Here is a 21,106-nt window from a genome sequence, read left to right as displayed (position 1 = left end):
CAATAGAAGATATAACAAACTCCATTGACCAGAAACTGCACTCTATAGGGATATTATTGACCTCAAAAAGGCATTTGATACCATCAACCATGATAGGAAACAATACGAAGTTAGGCCCTGTGTTTTCCTCACCTCTTCCTTCATGATGTCTGTCATGACACTGGCAACGGCGCTGATCAGGTCGTTTTGTATCTTGTCCCAATAAACACCGTTGCTGTGGCGAGGTGAGTGATCAGTAGCCTACGGGGTAATACTCTCCCACTAAATCCTAGGTCCTCTTTGCGCGGCTCGCGAGACGATGGTTACTTGTGTGGTTTTGCGGTAAAAGTGGCTCTCCTCTTGGCTTTGACCAGCCAAACAAAAGAAACTGCGTGGCGCGCGCCTAATTAGTTGTGGCATGTGAATTCTGCCCTGCCACTTGTCGCAAATCACGTGACGTTTGACCACACAGAGGTCATAGTCAACGCTGTGCAGCCAATCCATTTAGAGGGATGATATGATTGGCTGCTGCTAATCTTCCACAACAACACAAATCACAAACCACACCGACATCAAAGGTGCACCTGTATAAACAAAATGCCGATCCCAGGCCTTGCAGACATGTTTTGTTTGTGTGTGTGTGTGTGTGTGTGTGTGTGTGTGTGTGTGTGTGTGTGTGTGTGTGCGTGTGTGCGTGTGTGTGTGTGTGTGTGTGTGTGTGTGTGTGTGTGTGTGTGTGTGTGTGTGTGTGTGTGTGTGTGTGTGTGTGTGTGTGTGCGTGTGTGTGTGTGTGTGTGTGTGTGTGTGTGTGTGTGTGGGGGGGGGGGTTAAGGAGAAGTCACGCACACACACACACACACACATGTGCGCAGATGCACAGTGCGCCTTTCAGTCCATTCCTTTGTCCAAACAGTAATATTTCCGACCAGTGAGAGGTAGCATTGTGCCGCAAGGCATCTAGTCTACCGGAAAGCTATCTGAAGAAGAAGGAGTTTGGCTCTGCACCAATAACCTCGCGTCACCAGGCTCTTCTCGGCGAGAAAGAGCCTGGCTCCCGCCCACAATTGATTTTGTCACCCTACTGGTTCCCGCCTAGAGCCCGCCCTAGACCGGATGGCAGCGTTTCTAGCTCGTCAACTTTCACGTTAACTTGACAATTTGACCCAAGTATCAGAATCCTCTTTCACCGTTTTGACCGGTGTGTCAGGTGGTGGTGGCGGAGATGCCATATTGCATAAACGTTTTGTTTTATGTAACGCTAGCTTTGTTTTGATCAGACTCTAGTTTAGGTAACATCACCGCGTCAAGCTAACGGCAACAAAGACGTTGTTAGGCGCATTGCCATCCGGTGTTAATTCTGGGTCCGGGGTTTACGCCCCCATGACAAAAAGCGGGGTGGAAGGTGCCCAGACTACTGCACCAAAGAGCATGGAAGGAAGTTCTTTGGTGACAGTGAGCAACCACTTGCAGGCAGACACTCAGCGGGAGAAATAACATAATTTGGGATTTCATTTCACTTCGAGGGGAAATAAACTGCTGGTAAGTGGGCTTTGCAGCGGTTTTATGTGCACGTTATTTGGTGTATTCAAGCGGAATTGCGCGTTTGTTTGTATAATTTTGCGGTGCGGCCTTCAGTTAGCTGGCAGCTAACGACCACAGTGTGCTGCTCGTCACCTTGTTTCTGTAGCCTATGTCTTTGTTACTTGTTCTTTTGTTATGGGTGAATTGTATTTCTGTCTCTTTTTAGAGAATCTATAATTCTACTTAGTTTCAAGTCAGTTAACGTTGGCGTTATCAGGGTTCCCACTGGTCTTTGAAATCCTTGAAAGTTTGTGAATTTGAAAAACAATATCAAGGCCTTAAAAGTTTGTGAAAATAGACATGGGACCTTGAAAGTGGTTGAATTTAGCGTAGCATAATGTCTACCCACATTATATTTCTTTTTTTGCTGTGCTGTGTTATGCCGCCTACAAGATTTTAACAATCTGATTAGATTATTATTGCTGTCAACCTGTCAATCAGCAGTCAATACACGAGAATCAAACATCAGCAGCGCGCGAGCAGGCTACGCATCTATTAATGTGCGCTACAGTTGTCTGTAGTCGTCAACAATGAACTGACAAAGCTTGGCAAGAATCGAGCCCTTGCAAAGTGGAATGTATGTGTTTTCCTGGTTTTAAAGGAGTGAAGTATAGGCTATAGTGACATTTTACTGTAAAATGTCGTAACTCACTCACTGTTTCATGTATACACCGAAACTTCACTAAATGTTTGGTCATGGAAATTTGTTTTGAAGTCATGGACAAGTCATGGAAATGCATTGGTCAAAATGTGTATGAACCCTAACTTTTTGAACATTTTCAGTAGGCTACATTTGAACAATATCGTAATAATACTGTTAATTTTGGTCACTATAATCATGATATGAAATTTTCATATTATTTAATCTCTACTCTACCTCGAATCCCTATCTCTGAAGCCAAAGGACCAGGTAAAAAATCTTGGCATTATTATTGACTCTGATCTAAATTTCAACTCCCACATCAAGCTTATAAGAAAATCTGCCTTCTATCATCTAAAAAATATAGCAAGGATTAGAGGCTATATGTCCAAACAAGATCTTGAAAAACTAAGAAAGTCAAGACACTGAGGATAGCCTACGGCTGAAACGTTTGTCTTGGTCTTGTTACTGCTGTGCAGAATAAACTTTGTGTGAATCTACTTGTGAATGCTGCCGTGGTCTATTGACTATAGACTCCCATCACCTTCATGTTCTACTGGGCCGGCACCGTAAGGCTTTAAAGACAAGAGTTGAGCGCACCATTTCTTGGACTTAATTCCACTATAAACCATTATCTGTGTCGTTTCACTTTATTGAAAATGTTCCCACCTGATTAAAGAAAATACATTAGATGTTGACTGATGTTTTTATGTATTACATAAAATATTACATGTTTTCTTTAATCAGGTGGAAGCATTTTTCAATCAAAGGTGAAACGACACAGCTATTATGGTTTATAGAGGGACTTACCCTGCCCGCAATTTAACGTTAGCTGCGGTTAGCCGCCATATGTTAGCCGGCTGTTTTTGGAGCCACCGACGGACACAAAACCTGGATGTTTCATTTCGGGGTAAAACATGAGGCATTTTTATATGGATTACGTCAGCTCTGGGAGTAGGTAGCCCAGGTGGGCTATCTCGTCAAAAGGGCCTTTCTGTGTGGAGTTTGCATGTTCTCCCCGTACCCCTCAGGGGGTTCCTCCGTACATAACCCCCCACTAAAAACATGCAGAAGATCGTCATCCGACCAGTGACGGCAACATCTGAAGTTGGTCCAATGATGGTCCAATGAAGGTCCCCGGGCGCTGGAAAGAAATAGCGACCACTGCTCCTGGCCTGCCCCCTGGAGGAAAGGACAAGCCTGGATGGGTCAAATGCAGAGGACATATTTCACCGGCCACCGTCAGCATGAGTGTGTGTAGTGGCCGCATGCATGTGTTGTAGTGTGTTCGTGTGACAATAAAGACGGGCTGCCGTCTGAAATCGTGTTTAGGAAGGGCTTTGAATGTGGGGAAATTTGGTCACAACAAGTGGTTTGCTCCTTGCTGAGCGGGGAGGCTACACCGCTGCCTGAGTAACGTTCAGCTAACAGTCCGACCAGTCTGTATTCAGCAACGTTCGTTCCGCACCGTCGGCTTAACATAAGCCGTTTTCACACATGCGCTTTTTACCGTTAAATGACCGGAAAGCGGTCTAATGCCTTGGAGTGTGAAAGTTGTTTTCCGGTATAAGCGCGACCCGGTCATCGCGATAAGGGACACAAGTGTGAAACGGGTCCAGTCATTTGCCGGTCCTTCTCTCATGGGCGAGGTGTACACACGTTGCTTAACGTTCACTTCCAGCGTGCATCATCTAATCATTCGCGCACATCAAAGCAAACTACTTCCACATTTCGCTTCGTGCATTTGCTTTCTCTACATACATACAAGCGTTGGACGGCTTGCAAGCCGCTGCCATTCTCGCTGTGTCTGTCCTGTGTCGTGCTGTTGGGAAGTGCGGACGACTGAAGGACTGGCCTCTCTCGAGCAGAGAGGGGAGGGGGGAAATCGGCTGTGTTTACGCTGGCTTGACGCTGCCTGGATACTACTCTGCACTGCAGCCCATGAGCGAATGTGAAGGATACAACATACTCTTAAGTCAAAGGAGTGTGATTTATTGTGTGACAAGCGAACTTATTTCACCATCAGAGTTTTGCAGACCCCCAAAATATAGGCTATTTGACGACTGTATTCACACATGCAGCGCTCAGGTGTGAAGGGAAATTCCGGGAAATGGCCGATATTGATTTACAGGTAATTTTCCTGTAAGCATGTGTGAAAACAGCTATATGACATCGGTGCGCAAACAATTGCGGGACTTCTCCCGCATTATAAATGACATATGCACGATTCTCGCAATCCCGCGCCAAATTTTAAGCCCTGTGTTAGTATCATTATTGTTATTATTATTATTGCTATTTTTGTCTGTGTTCCCTGTCTTACCGACTGTCTCTGTTTGATGATGTCAGAGCTCATCGGCGGGAAGCGAGACATCTGGCACAGGAGGAGAGGAACGTTGTGGAAATGAATTCTTCAGAAGAGGTGAGAAAAAAGTCACTGTTATATCACTGATGTTGCAACACACACTCTCTATATATATCCTAATTCTTTATATATTTCTCTATGGAAACAGAGAGACGCCATAGGACCCAAACGTCACAGCTGTCAGCAGTGTGAGAAAACATTCACAACACTTCGATACTTAAAGCGTCATCAGAGGTTTCACACAGGGGAGAGACCTTACTCCTGTCAGCAGTGTGACAAAGCATTCACAAGAATTGATAACTTAAAGAGTCATCAGAAAGTTCACTCAGGGGAGAAACCTTACTCGTGTCAGCAGTGTGACAAAGCATTCAAAACACTTGCAACCTTAAAGCGTCATCAGAGAGTTCACACAGGGGAGAAACCTTACTCCTGTCAACTGTGTGGGAAATGTTTCGGGCGGTCATGGGACTTAACATATCATCAACTCATTCACACTGGGAAGAAAGCCCACCTCTGTGAACAATGTGGGAGCAGTTTCAATCACAAAAGTAACCTAACAACACACCAACGTATTCACACTGAAGAGAAACCCTACCACTGTGACCAATGTGGGAGCAGATTCAGTCAGTCAGGTGACCTAACAAGACATAAACGCATCCACACCGGAGAGAAACCCTACCAATGTGACCAATGTGGGAACAGCTTCAGTCACTCCGATCATCTAAGAAACCATCAACTCATTCACACTGGACAGAAACCCTACCTGTGTCATAAATGTGGGAAGAGATTCCGTCATTTAAGTACATACTGCAGACACCATCGTATCCACGCTGCAGCAGGCTACTGGTGTGACCACTGTCAGAAAATGTTCACTCGGTCATCTAGTCTGAAGAAACACCGCTGCATCTAACCTGCTGAAGAGCACCTCCACTGTCTGCAGGGGGAACAAGCTTCTCTCTGTCCAACTAAACGTCATAAATAAAAGTTCTGTGACAGCAGAGTCTGACTGTGCAGAATTATTTATTTTTATTTCACAGCTATAAATCGTGGCATTGGATTGCTAGAATTTAAACAACAATGTAAAAATGTAATTTCAAAGTAAATAATATAGTTTGCATGGAGAGCTTGTGAAACTGTAATGGTCAAGTGTCTCATTTGTGATTACTACAGCAGAATAACATGGAGATAATATCACCTTTAACTTTTTTCTGAACCACCATACAGATGGTCATATGGTACAAATGTCATATTTTGAATGTAGATATATTGAATTTAGATATATTGTCCCTAAATTTTGAATTATGTTTGTTATTACCAATGTATTGTCTCAATTGAAACCCCAACTCTCCTATGTATTCTATCCTGGCATAAAGTGACTAAGTCACAACAAGCGTTAAAGCCTTACTTAACATGAATAATCTGTAGAAAAATATTTGAATGTTCACTCTATATATATATATATATATATATATATATATATATATATAATTTGTTATGTCCATCATACAGGTTATACAAGCCATTTATAAGACATTTCATTTGAGGAGTTTTTACATTATATCCCCCCCACCCACCCTATATCTCCATACATAAATAATTGATTAACAAAACAAACAAAAAATAATACATACCGGCACATATATTTAGATAGTGGGCTTTATAAGTTGACAGTTATGTGTGATGTGCTATCAGTTCTTTGACATTGTCTGTTGGCAATATAGTCCAGGAATGGGCTCCATATTTGTAGGAACAGATCTTGTCGTCCTGAGAGTCTGAATGTGACTCGTTTCGTAACTTGCAATGTTAGACATTAGTTTGATCCACTGATCAAATGATGAGGGTGTAGTTTCTTTCCACTGTCTCGTAATAATTTTGCAGCCTGTTAACATGGCCAGTCGGCACCACAGTTTATGGAGGCAGTGTATCTGCAGATTTGTGGGCATAATGAATAGCATTTCAGAAATTCTAATTTGTGTAGCAAAGTTATTTATTTTGAAGTAATGTTGTAATAATAGTCCTTGGTAAGATAATTGAAGGTCCAAGAGTAAATTTACTTCTAAACATTAAATGTTTTTACTTGAGACTTTACTCTTAAACAATCTGTTCTAACGTTTAGTTGATGACAGTATTAAGTTAACTTTACTTTGGCTGTAGAGTTTGCTGGGTCAAAGTGAGGCAATCACTTTCAGCAAATGTTGAACATGTTGGAGATTACATGCGTGTGTTGCACACACCATTCTTGTGCTTTTGATTATATGTGGTTTGGTGTTAATGTGCCAGTAAAATCTACTGCTGTTATTTTACATGCAGCAGTTTGATTCAGTTGCAATTCATATATTTGTACTAAACATGTTGGAAGTTGTATCTGACAGCTGTTTTGCTTTAATTTTGTTCCAGATTTGACTATAAAATATTAAAGCTGGTCTAGTCTGCTTCCTGAATAGATTTAAGCCTGATATATTGCTGTGAACTGCTCATTCTGTAAAGATCAGCCAGAGAATGTTTTTAACTTGTCTTCCTATTGCTCATATACAAACAAACAAAAAACCTGTGGAAAGATATCTCCAGATTCACATTTGATAATATTTGCAAGGACTTTTCTCCTTTGTTTGAAAATGTTTTGTTTGGTGTTACAGGCAGTGATATTAAATGTAATGTAATGTGCTATATTATCAATCTTATAATTATCCTTGCTCAATTTCATATTCACAAAGTTAAATTCTGCTGTTGCTCTCTTTCTAAAGGAAACTGAGCAGTATGTGAAGTCTATTGAATTTTCTACCAACAGAAAAGCTCTGAAATCCTTATAAGAGATTTATTCAAGGTATTTAGCTAGCAATGTCAATGTCCCCTGATCTGTTTTTAGTGTGTGTGTGTGTGTGTGTGTGTGTGTGTGTGTGTGTGTGTGTGTGTGTGTATACACACACACACACACAGATTACAAGTCATTCTGTATACATATTTAATTTGTAATGCATTTATGTATGTATTGATTTAGTGGAGAATTAAAAAAAACATTCTCCCTGTTTTTCTGGCCATGGCTACACTGGTCCGTTGTGTATGGCCATCTCCATTTCAATTCATTTTCAATGAGAGCTGTCTGGGCAGGGCTGATGACACTTGCGTCTCCGTCAGATTTTGTTTTGATGGGACAGAAAGCATGGAGGGGATTCGTCAGCGCAAATCAGAGACATTTTTTAAATAGAATTGACGTTCCAATACAGACCAATGGAAAGAAATCTATGCGTTGTTTTCTGATGGATCAGTGTGGCCACAGTCACGTCAGTTTGCTCTCTGGTGGAAATCTCCACACAGGAAGAGAGCGATCCTGACTGGAAGTCCAGAAGAGGAAGCTGCACTCATTGTTTCTGGGTAATGTAGTCCAAACCTCTTGCCCAGTGTACAGACTTTTGATTGATGTGTCTTGTGTTTCTTACAGTTTTTATGTTACCTGTTATTTTGATTTGTTGTTTTAAAAATCCCTATTTTACGCTCTCCACTGTCCAGAGTTTTATTTTGTGTCTTGAGGTCCATAAGCTGTGTGTGATGTCAGTCATGTACCCAAAACCATGGATCCATATACACCCTATATCCATTTTTAAACATTCATTTTCAAGCATCTCTCTGAGCCTTACGAAAAACAGGCTGTTTCTGTCACCGTGTCTTCAGTGCTCAGTAATATGAATGACCCCTCTGTTCCGATTGGCTAACCATTTCAAGAGTGACTAGTTTATTATTTCTTGCACAAATTCTGTTTGGGCACTGTAATAGAAAAATTGCTGATAACAGCACAAATTTGCGGAAGAGCAACCGGCTCGTGCAGAGGTTTGCTTTTCGAATAAGATTAGAATATTAATTTAATGGTATGGATTGTGTGAATTTAGTTGGCGACCATGCATGTTGATAGAGTTCTGGTTTACCACATACCGTATGAACCTTTAACACTCAACTTCAATACATCAGTGATTCCCAAAATGTGTGTGTGTGTGTGTGTGTGTGTGTGTGTGTGTGTGTGTGTGTGTGTGTGTGTGTGTGTGTGTGTGTGTGTATATACAGCATCGTGATTAAGAGCTTGTGTCAGCTTGAAAGATTTCTTGGTATGTTGACAATTGACAGATCTACAGACAGTTTACAAAGCCTAAGGTATCTATACATTTACAGCACAGTCAGGGTGTTCCTTTTGAATGGGTAAGTGTGCATTATCAATATTGGATATTACAGATGGGCATTGTACCCATCCCCATTGCTAGAAAGGAGTACAAGGTGGACAGTGAAGATGTATTATTGTTTGGCTTCTTTTCTTACACTTCTTCCAAAACAAAACAAAAATAGGCCTACTATATCATCCATTTGATTCTATTTCCCAAATAATCACACATTAACAAATTTAGATTTAGACATTAGATTTAGACATAGCAGACCCCTGTGCTGTGACGTTAAAAACAGGAGAGCTTCTCATTTTAAATTTAGAACCAAATAAATTTGGACAATTTGTTGTCAGCTAATCAGCTAACTAACCCTGTTTTCAAGTTCTGAGCTGAGTGTGTTTTCAACAACTGCCTTATCTGGGTGAGAAACACGCAAGGCAGAATAAACACGAAACACGATTTCAGACGGACAAGCCCGTCTTTATTATCACACGAACACTTCAACACATGCATGCGGCCACAACACACACTCATGCTGACGGTGGCCGGTGAAATATGTCCTCTGCATTTGACCCATCCAGGCTTGTCCTTTCCTCCAGGGGGCAGGCCAGGAGCAGTGGTCGCTTTTTCTTTCCAGCGCCCGGGGACCAACTTCAGATGTTGTCGTCACTGGTCGGATGACGATCTTCTGCATGTTTTTAGTGGGGGGTTATGTATGGAGGAACCCCCTGGGGGGCATGGGGAGAACATCCAAACTCCACACAGAAAGGCCCTTTCGACGAGATAGCCCACCTGGGCAGTAGGCACTGAAGATATGGGGGGGTCACAACTTCAGCGCCCACAGCGTCCCAGGCGAGAATCGAACAGCTGATCACAAAAGCAGTTTTACAGTTCCTGCATGGGTGTTTGTTTATACAGATCATACAGTTAACCAAGAGACTGTCCATATCCTGCTATAATAAAAGAAGGCAGTAGGTGGCGGTAGCACACTGTTGACTGAAACGGAACCTTGGAAACGCTTCGCTTTGTTGCAAACGGACACATTACAGGGACGGACACTAGTCACTTTAGTTTCTCGTCAACATCCAAAAGGTAATCAAAGCCGTTCTTCGTCAGGTTTGCCGTGTTGTTCGCTATTCTCGTGAATAGTAGCACACCGTGCAATATTGTTAAAAGGTATTATGTGTTTTGTCCGATTAGCTTGTGAGGTAGAAGCGTTAGTTGTCAGTCCTCTATAAGAGCAGCTAGCAAGCTAACTAGCTACGTCTACATAGCTGACCACTTATATTTCCACAGCACACCGGATAACTTTGTAATAATAAATAATGTCAGTAAGAAACCTACAGCAGCTGACTGTATCCATTTCCATGCGTTGCATATTGCACAGTGAGCGGACATTGGCACCACTGACCTCTGTTTTATGCCTTAAAGGAAATTGTAAACAAATACAGGCGGCAAAACTCCTGTTCTTTTATGCTTTATTGATGCTTCTAAAGCCTTTGACCTTGTCAATCACAACAAAGTGTCATGTTAAGTAAAATAGGCGTGCTCAGTTAGTTACATCGTTAGGATCCCTGGCCTTTTGGTATGCCCCTCAGACTATGCAGGTCAAATGGGGCAATAGTGTATCAGCCCCTTTTGGGGTTAGTAGTAACGGGGTCCGTCAAGGAGGAATTTTATCTCCAGTTCTTTTAAATCTTTATGTTGACAATCTGTCAAAACTTCTGAATGGGTGTAACACTGGGTCTGGGTGCCTTGTTGGTGATACCCTTGTGAACCATTTAATGTATGCAGATGACCTTGTTCTGAGCCGGAGTAGTGCTGCTGGTATCCAGCAATATGGTAGCTCCTAGCAATATGCACTAAGTATGGGTTGGAACATGATATCAAATACAATGCCAATAAGAGTGTTGTTTTAATTTGCAGAACTAAAGGACAGAAGACAGATGTTTGAAATGTCCTGTGTTTAAACTGTCTGATAATAACCTTACTGTCTGTGAGGTTAAATAGGTTACATATCTTGGTCATTTTATTTCGGAACAATTGTCAGATGATGATGATGATGATATTTATAGACCGTGCCGCAAAATGTATGCACAAGCAAATGCTCTGTTGCGAAAGTCTAGCATGTGTTCGGATGGAATGAGGGGGTCTCTGTTTAGAGCATACTGCACACCACTCTATACTGCCCACTTGTGGTCAGATTACAGGAGGGCGAACATGCATGGACTGCAGGTGGCATATAATGATGCCATGAGAATATTGCTCAGGAGACCTAGATGGAGCTCTGCAAGTGAGATGTTTGTCACGGCAGGTGTTAACACTTTACAGGCACTGCTAAGAAATTTGATGTATACATTTATCTGTCGACTCAATGTCTCACAGAATGTCATCATCGGGCTGCTGGCTAATCCCTACTGTACGGATGTCAGATATCAGTCACCTCTGTGGTGACACTAGTATAGGTCACATTTATGACTGCTGCTCTTATTTATTTAACTCGTGTTTTCTTTCCTACTGCTTGTAGGGTGTCTTTTTATTGCTGTATGTATCTTTTGTATGGACCCTGAGTCTGGAATAACGTTTTGATTGATTGATTGTGTCTCGATGTGTCCGGTGCAGCTAACGTAGCAGTGGAGCATGAATGTGACCCAGGGGACGGTGGGCAGCGACCCGGTCATTCTGGCCACGGCTGGATACGATCACACGGTCCGCTTCTGGCAGGCCCACAGCGGGATCTGCACCAGGACGGTCCAGCACCAAGACTCCGTATCCTTAACCTCACCAGGATTGGGAGGCTTTAAAATTTTTGTTTTTGTCGGCTATATATATATTTTTTAGTCTTAGTCCTGTCTCGATTAATGTCCTTAGTTTTTATCATTTGTTTTTGTTTAGTCAAGTTTTAGTCGACTAAAAGTCTGAGTATTTTAGTCTCTTCTAATTTATAGCTTACACTACAACATAGTTACCCCGATTCTACACAGGATTTCCAGTATGCCTTTGTTTACTCTAGTCTGCAGTTGTTGTGGGCAGTTGTTGTGCCAGTCGGCACCAACATTTGTTAGTGTATATAGCCCCTTTTGAGACGTCTGTCATCTGACTAACTGTAACAGAATGATCAGTTACCCTCCACAGTCCCTTGTCTAAAAGCTAAGTGAGGCCCGGAAAAAAGTCCCAAGCAGCACAACATACCAATCCGCTTGCCGTACAAGTGTCGCAGAGACATTCCAAAGCCACCTACCAAAGCAGAAGTTACATACTTTTTTCTGTAAGGTTACTGTTTTACTGTGTCTTTGGTAATCTGATAATAATAATCCTGTTACATGTAAATCCCGTAGCCTGAACGTTACTGTGTTTAGCAAACATTGTACACTAAGGCCCAGATTTATAAAAAATAATTTATAATGGGTAAACAAACCTTTGCAATGACAAACATAATTCAAAAGAGTTAGGCCTATGTCAATGGTTTTGCTTTTGCACGTGATAAAAGCTTTTAGATATTAATAGGACATAATTTGTTAATGATCTTTTGAAATTAGCACCGAGTCTACTACACAAACTAAATCATTCATTTTCTTAACATTTGCCCTCAGCAAGTAAATTCACTTGAAGTCACGCCTGACAGGAGTATGATTGCTGCTGCAGGTTGGCTCACAATCATTTCTTCCTATTCCTCCAGCTCCTCATCTATAAAGTCAACATGATGCTAGTGACGCAGTTGTGGTTGTCAGGTTGTTTGAAGCTGTTATACCTCATCTCTGAACGTCTTACTTTGCTTTGCAGGATACCAGCACATTCGTATGTACGACCTGAACTCCAACAACCCCAACCCGGTGATCAACTACGATGGCGTCAGCAAGAACATCACATCTGTGGGCTTCCATGAAGACGGCCGCTGGATGTACACAGGAGGGGAGGACTGCATGGCTCGCATCTGGGACCTGAGGTATAGCGTCGCTAAAGGACTGCCTGTTCATCTTCACCAGCCACGATAGCGTTGTTAATGGTTGTCAAAATGGGATTGTCAAGCAGACAGATTGACAAACTGCCATACAAATCTGCCAGAAATGTTGCATGCACCTGACAATTCATATATTATATTATATATATTAAATATTAAAATATTGCGATTCTTGGCATTAGGGATGGGCACCAATAATCGATAATTGATTGTTGAGAATCACGTCGATCATGTGGAATTTGGATCCTTTTTTGTATCATAGATCTGCTGAAACAATGGATTTCAAGTCACTACGTGGTAGCAACCAGGCGAGGGTTGTCTACTTGTCATTCAAGCGATACCATATATTGCCACACAATATTCTATGCTGTATCAATTTCCTCTTGTGGTCCTGGAGACACCTATTGTAGCGGCAACTACGACAGAATCAGTTCTGAGTACTTTGCCAGGTGTTCTACTATGTTTGTCTCTCTGTTTGTCTGTCTGTGGACAGATTTTGCTAATGCGATGGCATCAAAACTTTACAGGCATCTAGTTGACATCAAAATTAAGGCAGAGTTCGAAAATGGGTGTGATCGGAGCATTGCCCTCCCCCCATACACACACACACACACACACTTTAATCGCCTGGCCCACATTGGTTGTAAGTAACGGGTGTCGTGGCGAGTGTGATCCCTCTAGTTTTTCTGTGTGTGCGTGTTCGGTCTGACTCCTACTGCTTCTGCTCCTTCTAGGTCAAGGAATCTGCAGTGTCAGAGGATCTTCCAGGTCAATGCTCCGATCAACTGCGTGTGCCTGCATCCCAACCAGGTGAGACGTTGAGCAAATTATATTCAACCCCAGGCTCTAGAGCCGCACGTGGCCCCTTTATGGATAGTTGTGGCTCTTTTAAGTCCTACATAAAAAAAAAAAAGTAATTAGAATTAATCAACATTTCATTCTCAATTCACACCATTCTATTATGCCGCAACCCCTCAACCATCTGAACAACCAATCACAATTGATCTCAGGTGTCGCGCTCTGTTTGCAGGTGCACGAGACAAGTGCAAACTCCGTCACACTGGGAAAACTAGCTTGAACCTGGAATGTAAGAAATGCAAATGTGATGAGGAATATCAAACATTCTATAGAGGACTGGGAACATACGCTTTTCATTGTGTCCATTAAATGCATCTGTCTGCTTTGTGATCATGTCATTTCACAATTCAAAAGGTCCAATTTGCAGCGCCATCATGAAACAAAGGTTCAGTCCAGTACTGACTTTCTGAAAGGCGGAGAGCTAAGAGAGCAGAACCCAACTGCTTTCAGGGAGGAAAGGGACGTTTTTGGATTGTGGCTCTTTCAAAATTATTCTTTGGTCAATCTGGCCCCTCAGTACCACTGCATTAAGCCAATTCACACTATGTCTTGCAGCATTAGGTCAATGGAAAAATAAAAATGCTGCTAAGTTTTAAAATCATGTTACTTCACCCCTCCCTTCCCTCTTAATCTCAGCCCGCCCCATTCCATGTCGTCCTCTGCTCACTCGAATATGGTTTTGTCTCGAAGTAAAGAAAACTCTTTCTGCCTCTCATCAGCTCTTATTTCTTTATTTCCTACCTGATTCTAATAAATGTCACAGGCCTTGTAAGTCATCTCGGTAACTAAAACTGTAAATGCAAGACACAATTTGAAATAAAATGGGACAAATGGACAACTTACAAGGAAACCCCTCCTCACAGAGACACCACCCTAACCCCTGAAAGAAGACCTGAAGCAGTATGAACCACAGAATGTAAACACGTAACACTGACACACCCAACGCTTGTTTATTGTTTGTTTTGTATGTGACTAAATGTGCATAAATCAATAAAAATGTAAGTAAAAAAAAAAAAAACTGTAAATGCACTGTTAACGTTTGATCTTTTCCAGGCAGAGCTGATTGTCGGAGACCAGAGTGGAGTGATTCATATCTGGGATCTGAAAACTGACCACAATGAGCAGCTGATTCCTGAGCCTGAGGTCTCCATCAACTCTGTCCACATCGACCCAGACGCCAGTTACATGGCAGCGGTCAACAGCTCGGTCAGTACCTAGAGGCAGGGGGGGTGTGTCTTCAGCTCGGTCAGTACCTAGAGGCAGGGAGGGGTGTGACTTCAGCTCGGTCAGTACCTAGAGGCAGGGAGGGGTGTGTCTTCAGCTCGGTCAGTACCTAGAGGCAGGGAGGGGTGTGTCTTCAGCTCGCTCAGTACCTAGAGGCAGGGAGGGGTGTGTCTTCAGCTCGGTCAGTACCTAGAGGCAGGGGGGGGTGTGTCTTCAGCTCGGTCAGTACCTAGAGGCAGGGAGGGGTGTGTCTTCAGCTCGGTCAGTACCTAGAGGCAGGGAGGGGTGGGTCTTCAGCTCGGTCAGTACCTAGAGGCAGGGAGGGGTGGGTCTTCTGCCAAGTTCAGGACAACTCCGAAGTCGGAAGTGGGTGGTGGTTTGGTCCCGTTTGAGATTGATGTTTCATTGTCTTAAATCTAATGGCTCAGATTCAGACAATAGAACACAATGGCACCTTAGGTCAATATTAACTCTCACGTTAATGCATTACTTTTGATTGGTGGTGCTTATGACAGTCTTGACGCTCATGTTACATAACATTACAGCTGCCTACAGGCTCTTGGCACTCGCAAAATGCCTCCAATGTGCGATAATTTCTTCTGCATATCAGTGATCAGCAAACCAGAGTCATGACACAAGGATAAGGACGATCACATTTAGCACTTGTAATGTAGCATTTCTTTGCACGCATTGTGTCAACCTGGTGCATGAATTGGAGGAGGGCTGCACAATTAATCGAGATCGCAATCGAGGTCGCAATATGGCCAAGTGCAATATTCAAATCGCAGGAGCTGCAATTATTTGATAAAAGTCAAATGTGTCATAGCTTAGCATAGCATAGCATTAAATACAGCATTGTGGTGCTACAGAGATGCCCCGGCCTACAAATCATATTCTCCAGATGTCAGGGAACAACCTTCTTTGGTACAGACCCCAGTAAAAATCACATCACATTTCTATTTTATTATTCAGTGAAAATGAAATACAAGAATTACCATTCCCACTAAAATCATATTGCATATCGAAATATCTGTCAGTATAATAATAAAAAAAAAATGGGGGGCATGTCGTGTAGCCCTAAATTGGGGTCTGCCATTGAATCTCAGTATTGATAACTTTGTTGAAATGTAATATTGTGAATATGACCCGACTGACTGGGTCTGTTGTGGTCTTGCCTCCTCGCAGGGTAACTGTTACGTGTGGAACCTGACTGGAGGCATCGGAGAAGACGAGCAGACACAACTCATTCCCAAAACCAAGATCCCTGCCCACAAACGCTACTCCCTACGCTGCAAGTTCAGCCCCGATTCCACGTGAGTGTCTTCCTCATTTCCATGCTTAAATTCGTGGTTGGACTGTGATCATCAGTGATAGTGTTTCATATACAGAGGCAATTCAAAGTGCTTTTTTGTGTCAGGGTTTGTACGGTCATGAAAAACCTGGAAAAGTCACCGAAATGTAAAATACAATTTCCAGGCCCTGGAAAAGTTATGGTATTTTTATGCCTCCGCCGGCGATAGCCAGGCCGAAGGCATTATGGATCCGGGTTGTCCGTCCGTACGGCCGTCCGTCCGTACGATGTTTGTTAACGCGATATCTGAGGAACGCCTGGACGGAATTTCATCAAATTTGCCTCAAACATCGACTTAGACTCAAGGATGATCTGATTAGATTTAGGTGGTCAAAGGTCAAAGGTCAAGGTCACTGTGACCTCTCAAACGCCATTTTCAAGCTTGTTAACGCGATATCTCAGGAATGCCTTTACGGAATTTAATCAAACTTGTCTCAAACATTGACTTGGACTCAAGGATGAACTGATTACATTTTGGTGGTCAAAGGTCAAAGGTCAAGGTCACTGTGACCTCTCAAACGCCATTTTCCAGCTTGTTAACGCGATATCTGAGGAACGCCTGGACGGAATTTCATCAAATTTGCCTCAAACATCGACTTACACTCAAGGATGATCTGATTAGATTTTGGTGGTCAAAGGTCAAGGTGAGCTCTCAAACGCCATTTTCAAGCTTGTTAACGCGATATCTCAGGAATGCCTTGACGCAATTTAATCAAATTTCCCTCAAACATCGCCTTAGACTCAAGGATGATCTGATTAGATTTTGGTGGTCAAAGGTCAAAGGTCAAGGTGAGCTCTCAAACGCCATTTTCAAGCTTGTTAACGCGATATCTCACGAATGCCTTGACGTAATTTCATCAAATTTCCCTCAAACATCGCCTTAGACTCAAGGATGATCTGATTAGATTTTGGTGGTCAAAGGTCAAGGTGAGCTCTCAAACGCCATTTTCAAGCTTGTTAACGCGATATCTCAGGAATGCCTTGACGCAATTTAATCAAACTTGTCTCAAACATCGACTTGGACTCAAGGATGAACTGATTACATTTTGGTGGTCAAAGGTCAAAGGTCAAGGTCACTGTGACCTCTCACACACCCAATTTCCAAGCTCTGTAACGCAACATCACAGAAGCGCCTTGACGGAATTTCTTCCAATTTGCCTCAAATGGCGATTTGGACTCAAGAATTAACTAATGGCGGAGGCATAAGTCCGCGTTGCGGTCGTTCTAGTTTTTATTTTGTTTTTGTTTTGGAAAACTCATGGAACTTTAGCTGAAGCCGCAATCCAAGCATAAAAATAGTCATTTCCGGCCAAGCAAAAGTGCCTATTTAATCCGTGCAACGCCGGGTACTAGTGATGCGCGGGTCACCCAGAACCCGCCGGGTCCCGCGGGCTGGGCCGCCCTGCTGGGCTGGGTTGGCAAATTATGAAAATATCGCGGGTGCGGGCGGGGCAGGCTCAGAACATGACAAAGCAACATTATTAAATAATTTAGAGCAGTGAAACACGCAGAGTAATTAACCTTAAGACATGAACTCTCTCTCACACGTAGGCCTACACACAATCAGACAGACTCCTGCTGCTCTCTATAGCCTACATGGAGTAAAGAAACGCTTCAATGAGGTAGCCTATGTGCTCTCAAAACAAACATTTTGGAAGGATTATTCGCTGTAATTATTATTTGAAGTGTCCATAAAACTACTGCCACCGCAGATTTTCTGTTGTGGACTCGACTGTGATCTATTTGTCAAATGTACTGCAACGTGAGTAGGCTGTGACCAATTGAGAGCGCATGAGGTAATTAAAAGAAATCAGACAGCGAGTCTAGCTGTATCTGCAAGCCGTCTGCACACCTGCTGCACTGCTACGTTTAGTACTACTGCAACGTGGCCAATTGAGACCGCATGAGGTAATTAAAAGAAATGGGGAAGAATAAGAACTGTTTCGGTAGCCTGCCTACCTCTACCTGCTACCTCCATTTGAAGACCATGGATTAATTGAAGAAAGACCGACATGAAAGCAGCCGCGCAACTCATCCAGAGCAGTAGGCTACAACTGTTGTTGCGCACGGCAGCATGTGAGTGCATGTGTGTGAGAGAGAGGGGGGAGAGAGACAGAGTTATTAGCTACTTTTCACACATTGGAAGCTCTGCTGGGCTCCTCCTGAGTCCGGAGACATATTACATTAAATTGGCTGTTGCGGGCTGCTGGGTTGGGCTGGGTTCAGAATTTTCAGATACTGTATTTTAATGGGCGGGGCGGGCTGGCTCCAATGACGGGTTGGGTTGGGGCGGGCCTTAAAAAACCCTGACCCGCGCATCACTACCGGGTACAATGCTAATAAACCAAATCCTAGCCACTGTTGCTGAAAAACAAGGTTAGTTTCCTGTCATGATGATGATGATGATGATGATAGTGGTGGTGTGTGTGTGTGTGTGTGTTTCTTCATCTCCAGCCTGTTGGCCACCTGCTCAGCAGACCAGACCTGTAAGATCTGGCGGACGTCCAACTTCCAGCTGATGACCGAGCTGAGCATCAAGAGCAACAACCCAGGAGAGACCTCTAGAGGCTGGATGTGGGACTGCGCCTTCTCCGGCGACTCCCAGTACATCGTCACCGGTCAGTACATTGTCAACACACCTGACACATACGGCCATTTATGAAACGTTTTGCTATACTCTATTCTCTATACATGACTGTGGTTGTTTGTGTCTCCCAGCCTCCTCTGACAACCTGGCCCGCCTGTGGTGTGTGGAGACGGGGGAGATCAAGAGGGAGTACAGCGGCCACCAGAAGGCAGTGGTGTGCCTGGCCTTCAATGACAGCGTGCTCGGCTGAGGAAGAGGAGCGACGGGAAGAAGAACAGCAGCAGTGCAATGGATGAGAAAAAAACTCTTGGACTCTTGGAGGAGATTGTTTGGTTAGCACAAAATAAACTGAATTCCCAGAAGGGGCACGTTCATTGGCGTCACCGGGAGTTGCCAAACTTTTATGTGGGATTTTATGTCGACAATATGTGACATTAAAATACGATGGTTAAGAATAAAAGTGCATTGCATTCAAATAACATGATTAAGAGGAAAGTGCAACATTTCAATGGTGACAAGAGGGTGTAGACATGTAAACAATATAATGAGAGTTGCGGCTCAAAGTGCAAAGTCAGGCAGTGCTAGATGAGGTAGATCGCAGCGCAGCTGCAGTTAACTGATATTTGCTGTATTTAAGTATCAAAAGTAATTTTCTCATTAAATATACTTAAGTAAATGCTGTTAATTAAAAGAAAACATGCAAACGATATGCCTGGGCTTGAGTGGAAATCTTCTTGAGTTTTATAGCTGTTGGCAAACAACATTATGGTGCATTACCGCCACCAAATGAAATGCATTGTGGGTTGTGATTAACATAACTTGCAAGCTAGGAGCACTGATTCGCCAAAGCTGCTTGCTTGCAGGCTACCAATTTATCCTGATTTTACTTTGTAATTAAGATGCTTTGGGGAAATGTAATTGAGTATACATTTTATTTGGGAAATGTAGTGGTGTAAAAGTGAAAGTTGACAGAAATAAAAATATTCAAGTAAAAAATATTAATATTCAAGTAAATTACAGATACTCCAAAAGTACTGTAATTAAGCAGACCTGCCAACCTGCACGATTTTTCGTAGCAGGCACGCATTTTGACATTGTCATAATGAGTCTATATGGTCCCCATGGTAATCTAGCCGAGATTTGAAACGTCAAGTGTAATGGTCTTTGAGCTGGACCTGGTTTTATGCGGTCTAGATGGGGGAGAAACAATGAAATCTCCTATGTTTGCATTTTCACAAATAGGATAAATGTTTCACAAATCTGAGAGGGTGTCATAATGAGTCTCTATTGTCCCCTAGCCCATATTTGAAAGTACTTTGGCCATGTTAACATTACAGGCAAATCTGATTTGCTGATAAAGTCATTAATCATCATTATCTTGATTGGTTTCCCAAATCTGATTTAGGAGTGTGTCCGCACTGCCACAAATCTGATTCTCAAGTTGGATCTGTGTGTCCAGACCTAAACAGACTATCTGCATGGGTTGCTATGGCAACGACATGGGCGTCAGTAAATACGTACGTTGGTGACGTTCAAATCAGATTTGGTGGATCTGCGTGTCCGCACTGAAGTCACATCAGTCGAAAGCAGATTGGAAACTACCTCCATATGTGGTTTGGGACAAGTGACACAAATCAGACTTGGAGCGTTCAGACTCAAAACCAATCTGGATAAAGTCATTAATAGGTCACTAAAGTTCACAAATGAGATTTGGTCTCCTAGTCTGAACATGGCCTTAGTGTAAATGGTCTTTGGGCTCAAGAATGAACTAATGGCGGAGGCATAAATCCGCGGTGCGGTCGTTCTAGTATTTATAGTTTCTGAGCAGAAGAAAGAATTCCTGCACACTATCCGGTTACTGGCAAACTTTATTGAACAACGTTTCGGTCCCTCAGACCTTCATCAGGTAAAATGGAGAACAAACAGAATGTGCCAAGTATTTATATTGCACACCGCAGGATGCACCCAATCAGGGACCGTGAGCTGGCTGGCAATCACTCCCACAGATTGTGTGTTTAGCAAATCACAGAGGGCACAGCCCTTTCAACACCATACAAGGGACAATTTAACATGGCAACTAATGATGAGGAATGCAGAGTAATTAAATATAAAGTGAGGATGTGAAGGCTACCACATTAAATGACCATTAAATAGGTAAATTCAAGTCAAGTCAATTCAAATGGTAGTAAAAAACTAGAAAATATTGTAGAAAAATATTGAATAGAAGGTTTAAAGGGCCCATATTTTGCTAATATAATGTATTATTTTATTGTTAACATGACATTGAGAAGTAACTCATCATTAAGACCTTTGGGGGACAGAGTGTGTAAAGAAAAGATCCAGAAGGCTTCCCTTCTCTTGAGTAACAGGTCATGGTTACCAGTGTGTGGGAATTCTTTCCTCTGCTCATGGACT

The 21,106-nt window shown here is 42.7% G+C and overlaps 1 protein-coding gene across 2 annotated transcripts; it reads left to right on the top strand.

Annotated features, from left to right (window-relative positions):
* The first annotated feature begins 1,403 nt into the window (after nucleotides 1-1,403).
* On the top strand, nucleotides 1,404-19,392 carry mlst8 (MTOR associated protein, LST8 homolog). 2 transcript variants are annotated; one of them, XM_083648209.1, is made up of 10 exons: nucleotides 1,404-1,518; nucleotides 4,547-4,619; nucleotides 11,333-11,479; nucleotides 12,304-12,355; nucleotides 12,494-12,656; nucleotides 13,406-13,481; nucleotides 14,583-14,735; nucleotides 15,939-16,066; nucleotides 18,559-18,722; nucleotides 18,823-19,392. In XM_083648209.1, exons 3-10 carry the CDS (start codon nucleotides 11,351-11,353, stop codon nucleotides 18,939-18,941), a joined length of 984 nt encoding a protein of 327 aa, XP_083504335.1. In that variant the 5' UTR covers nucleotides 1,404-1,518; nucleotides 4,547-4,619; nucleotides 11,333-11,350; the 3' UTR covers nucleotides 18,942-19,392. The 2 variants fall into 2 exon arrangements, with proteins under 2 accessions (XP_083504335.1, XP_083504336.1); XM_083648210.1 differs by lacking the exons at nucleotides 1,404-1,518; nucleotides 4,547-4,619 and adding an exon at nucleotides 9,752-9,802.
* Nucleotides 19,393-21,106: the final 1,714 nt, after the last annotated feature.

This window comes from Poromitra crassiceps (genome assembly GCF_964638095.1).
Source record: "Poromitra crassiceps genome assembly, chromosome: 12".
NCBI lineage: Eukaryota > Metazoa > Chordata > Actinopteri > Beryciformes > Melamphaidae > Poromitra > Poromitra crassiceps.
Note: the sequence above shows the minus strand (reverse complement) of the source record. Positions and strands in the feature narration are given on the sequence as shown.

Excerpts from the sequence above, each read along its gene's own strand:
- mlst8 (XM_083648209.1), top strand. The coding sequence starts at position 11,351 with ATGAATGTGACCCAGGGGACGGTGGGCAGCGACCCGGTCATTCTGGCC. Across the intron at positions 11,480-12,303 it reads CGGTCCAGCACCAAGACTCC|CAAGTAAATTCACTTGAAGT; the intron begins GTATCCTTAACC and ends ATTTGCCCTCAG. Across the intron at positions 13,482-14,582 it reads TGTGCCTGCATCCCAACCAG|GCAGAGCTGATTGTCGGAGA; the intron begins GTGAGACGTTGA and ends GATCTTTTCCAG.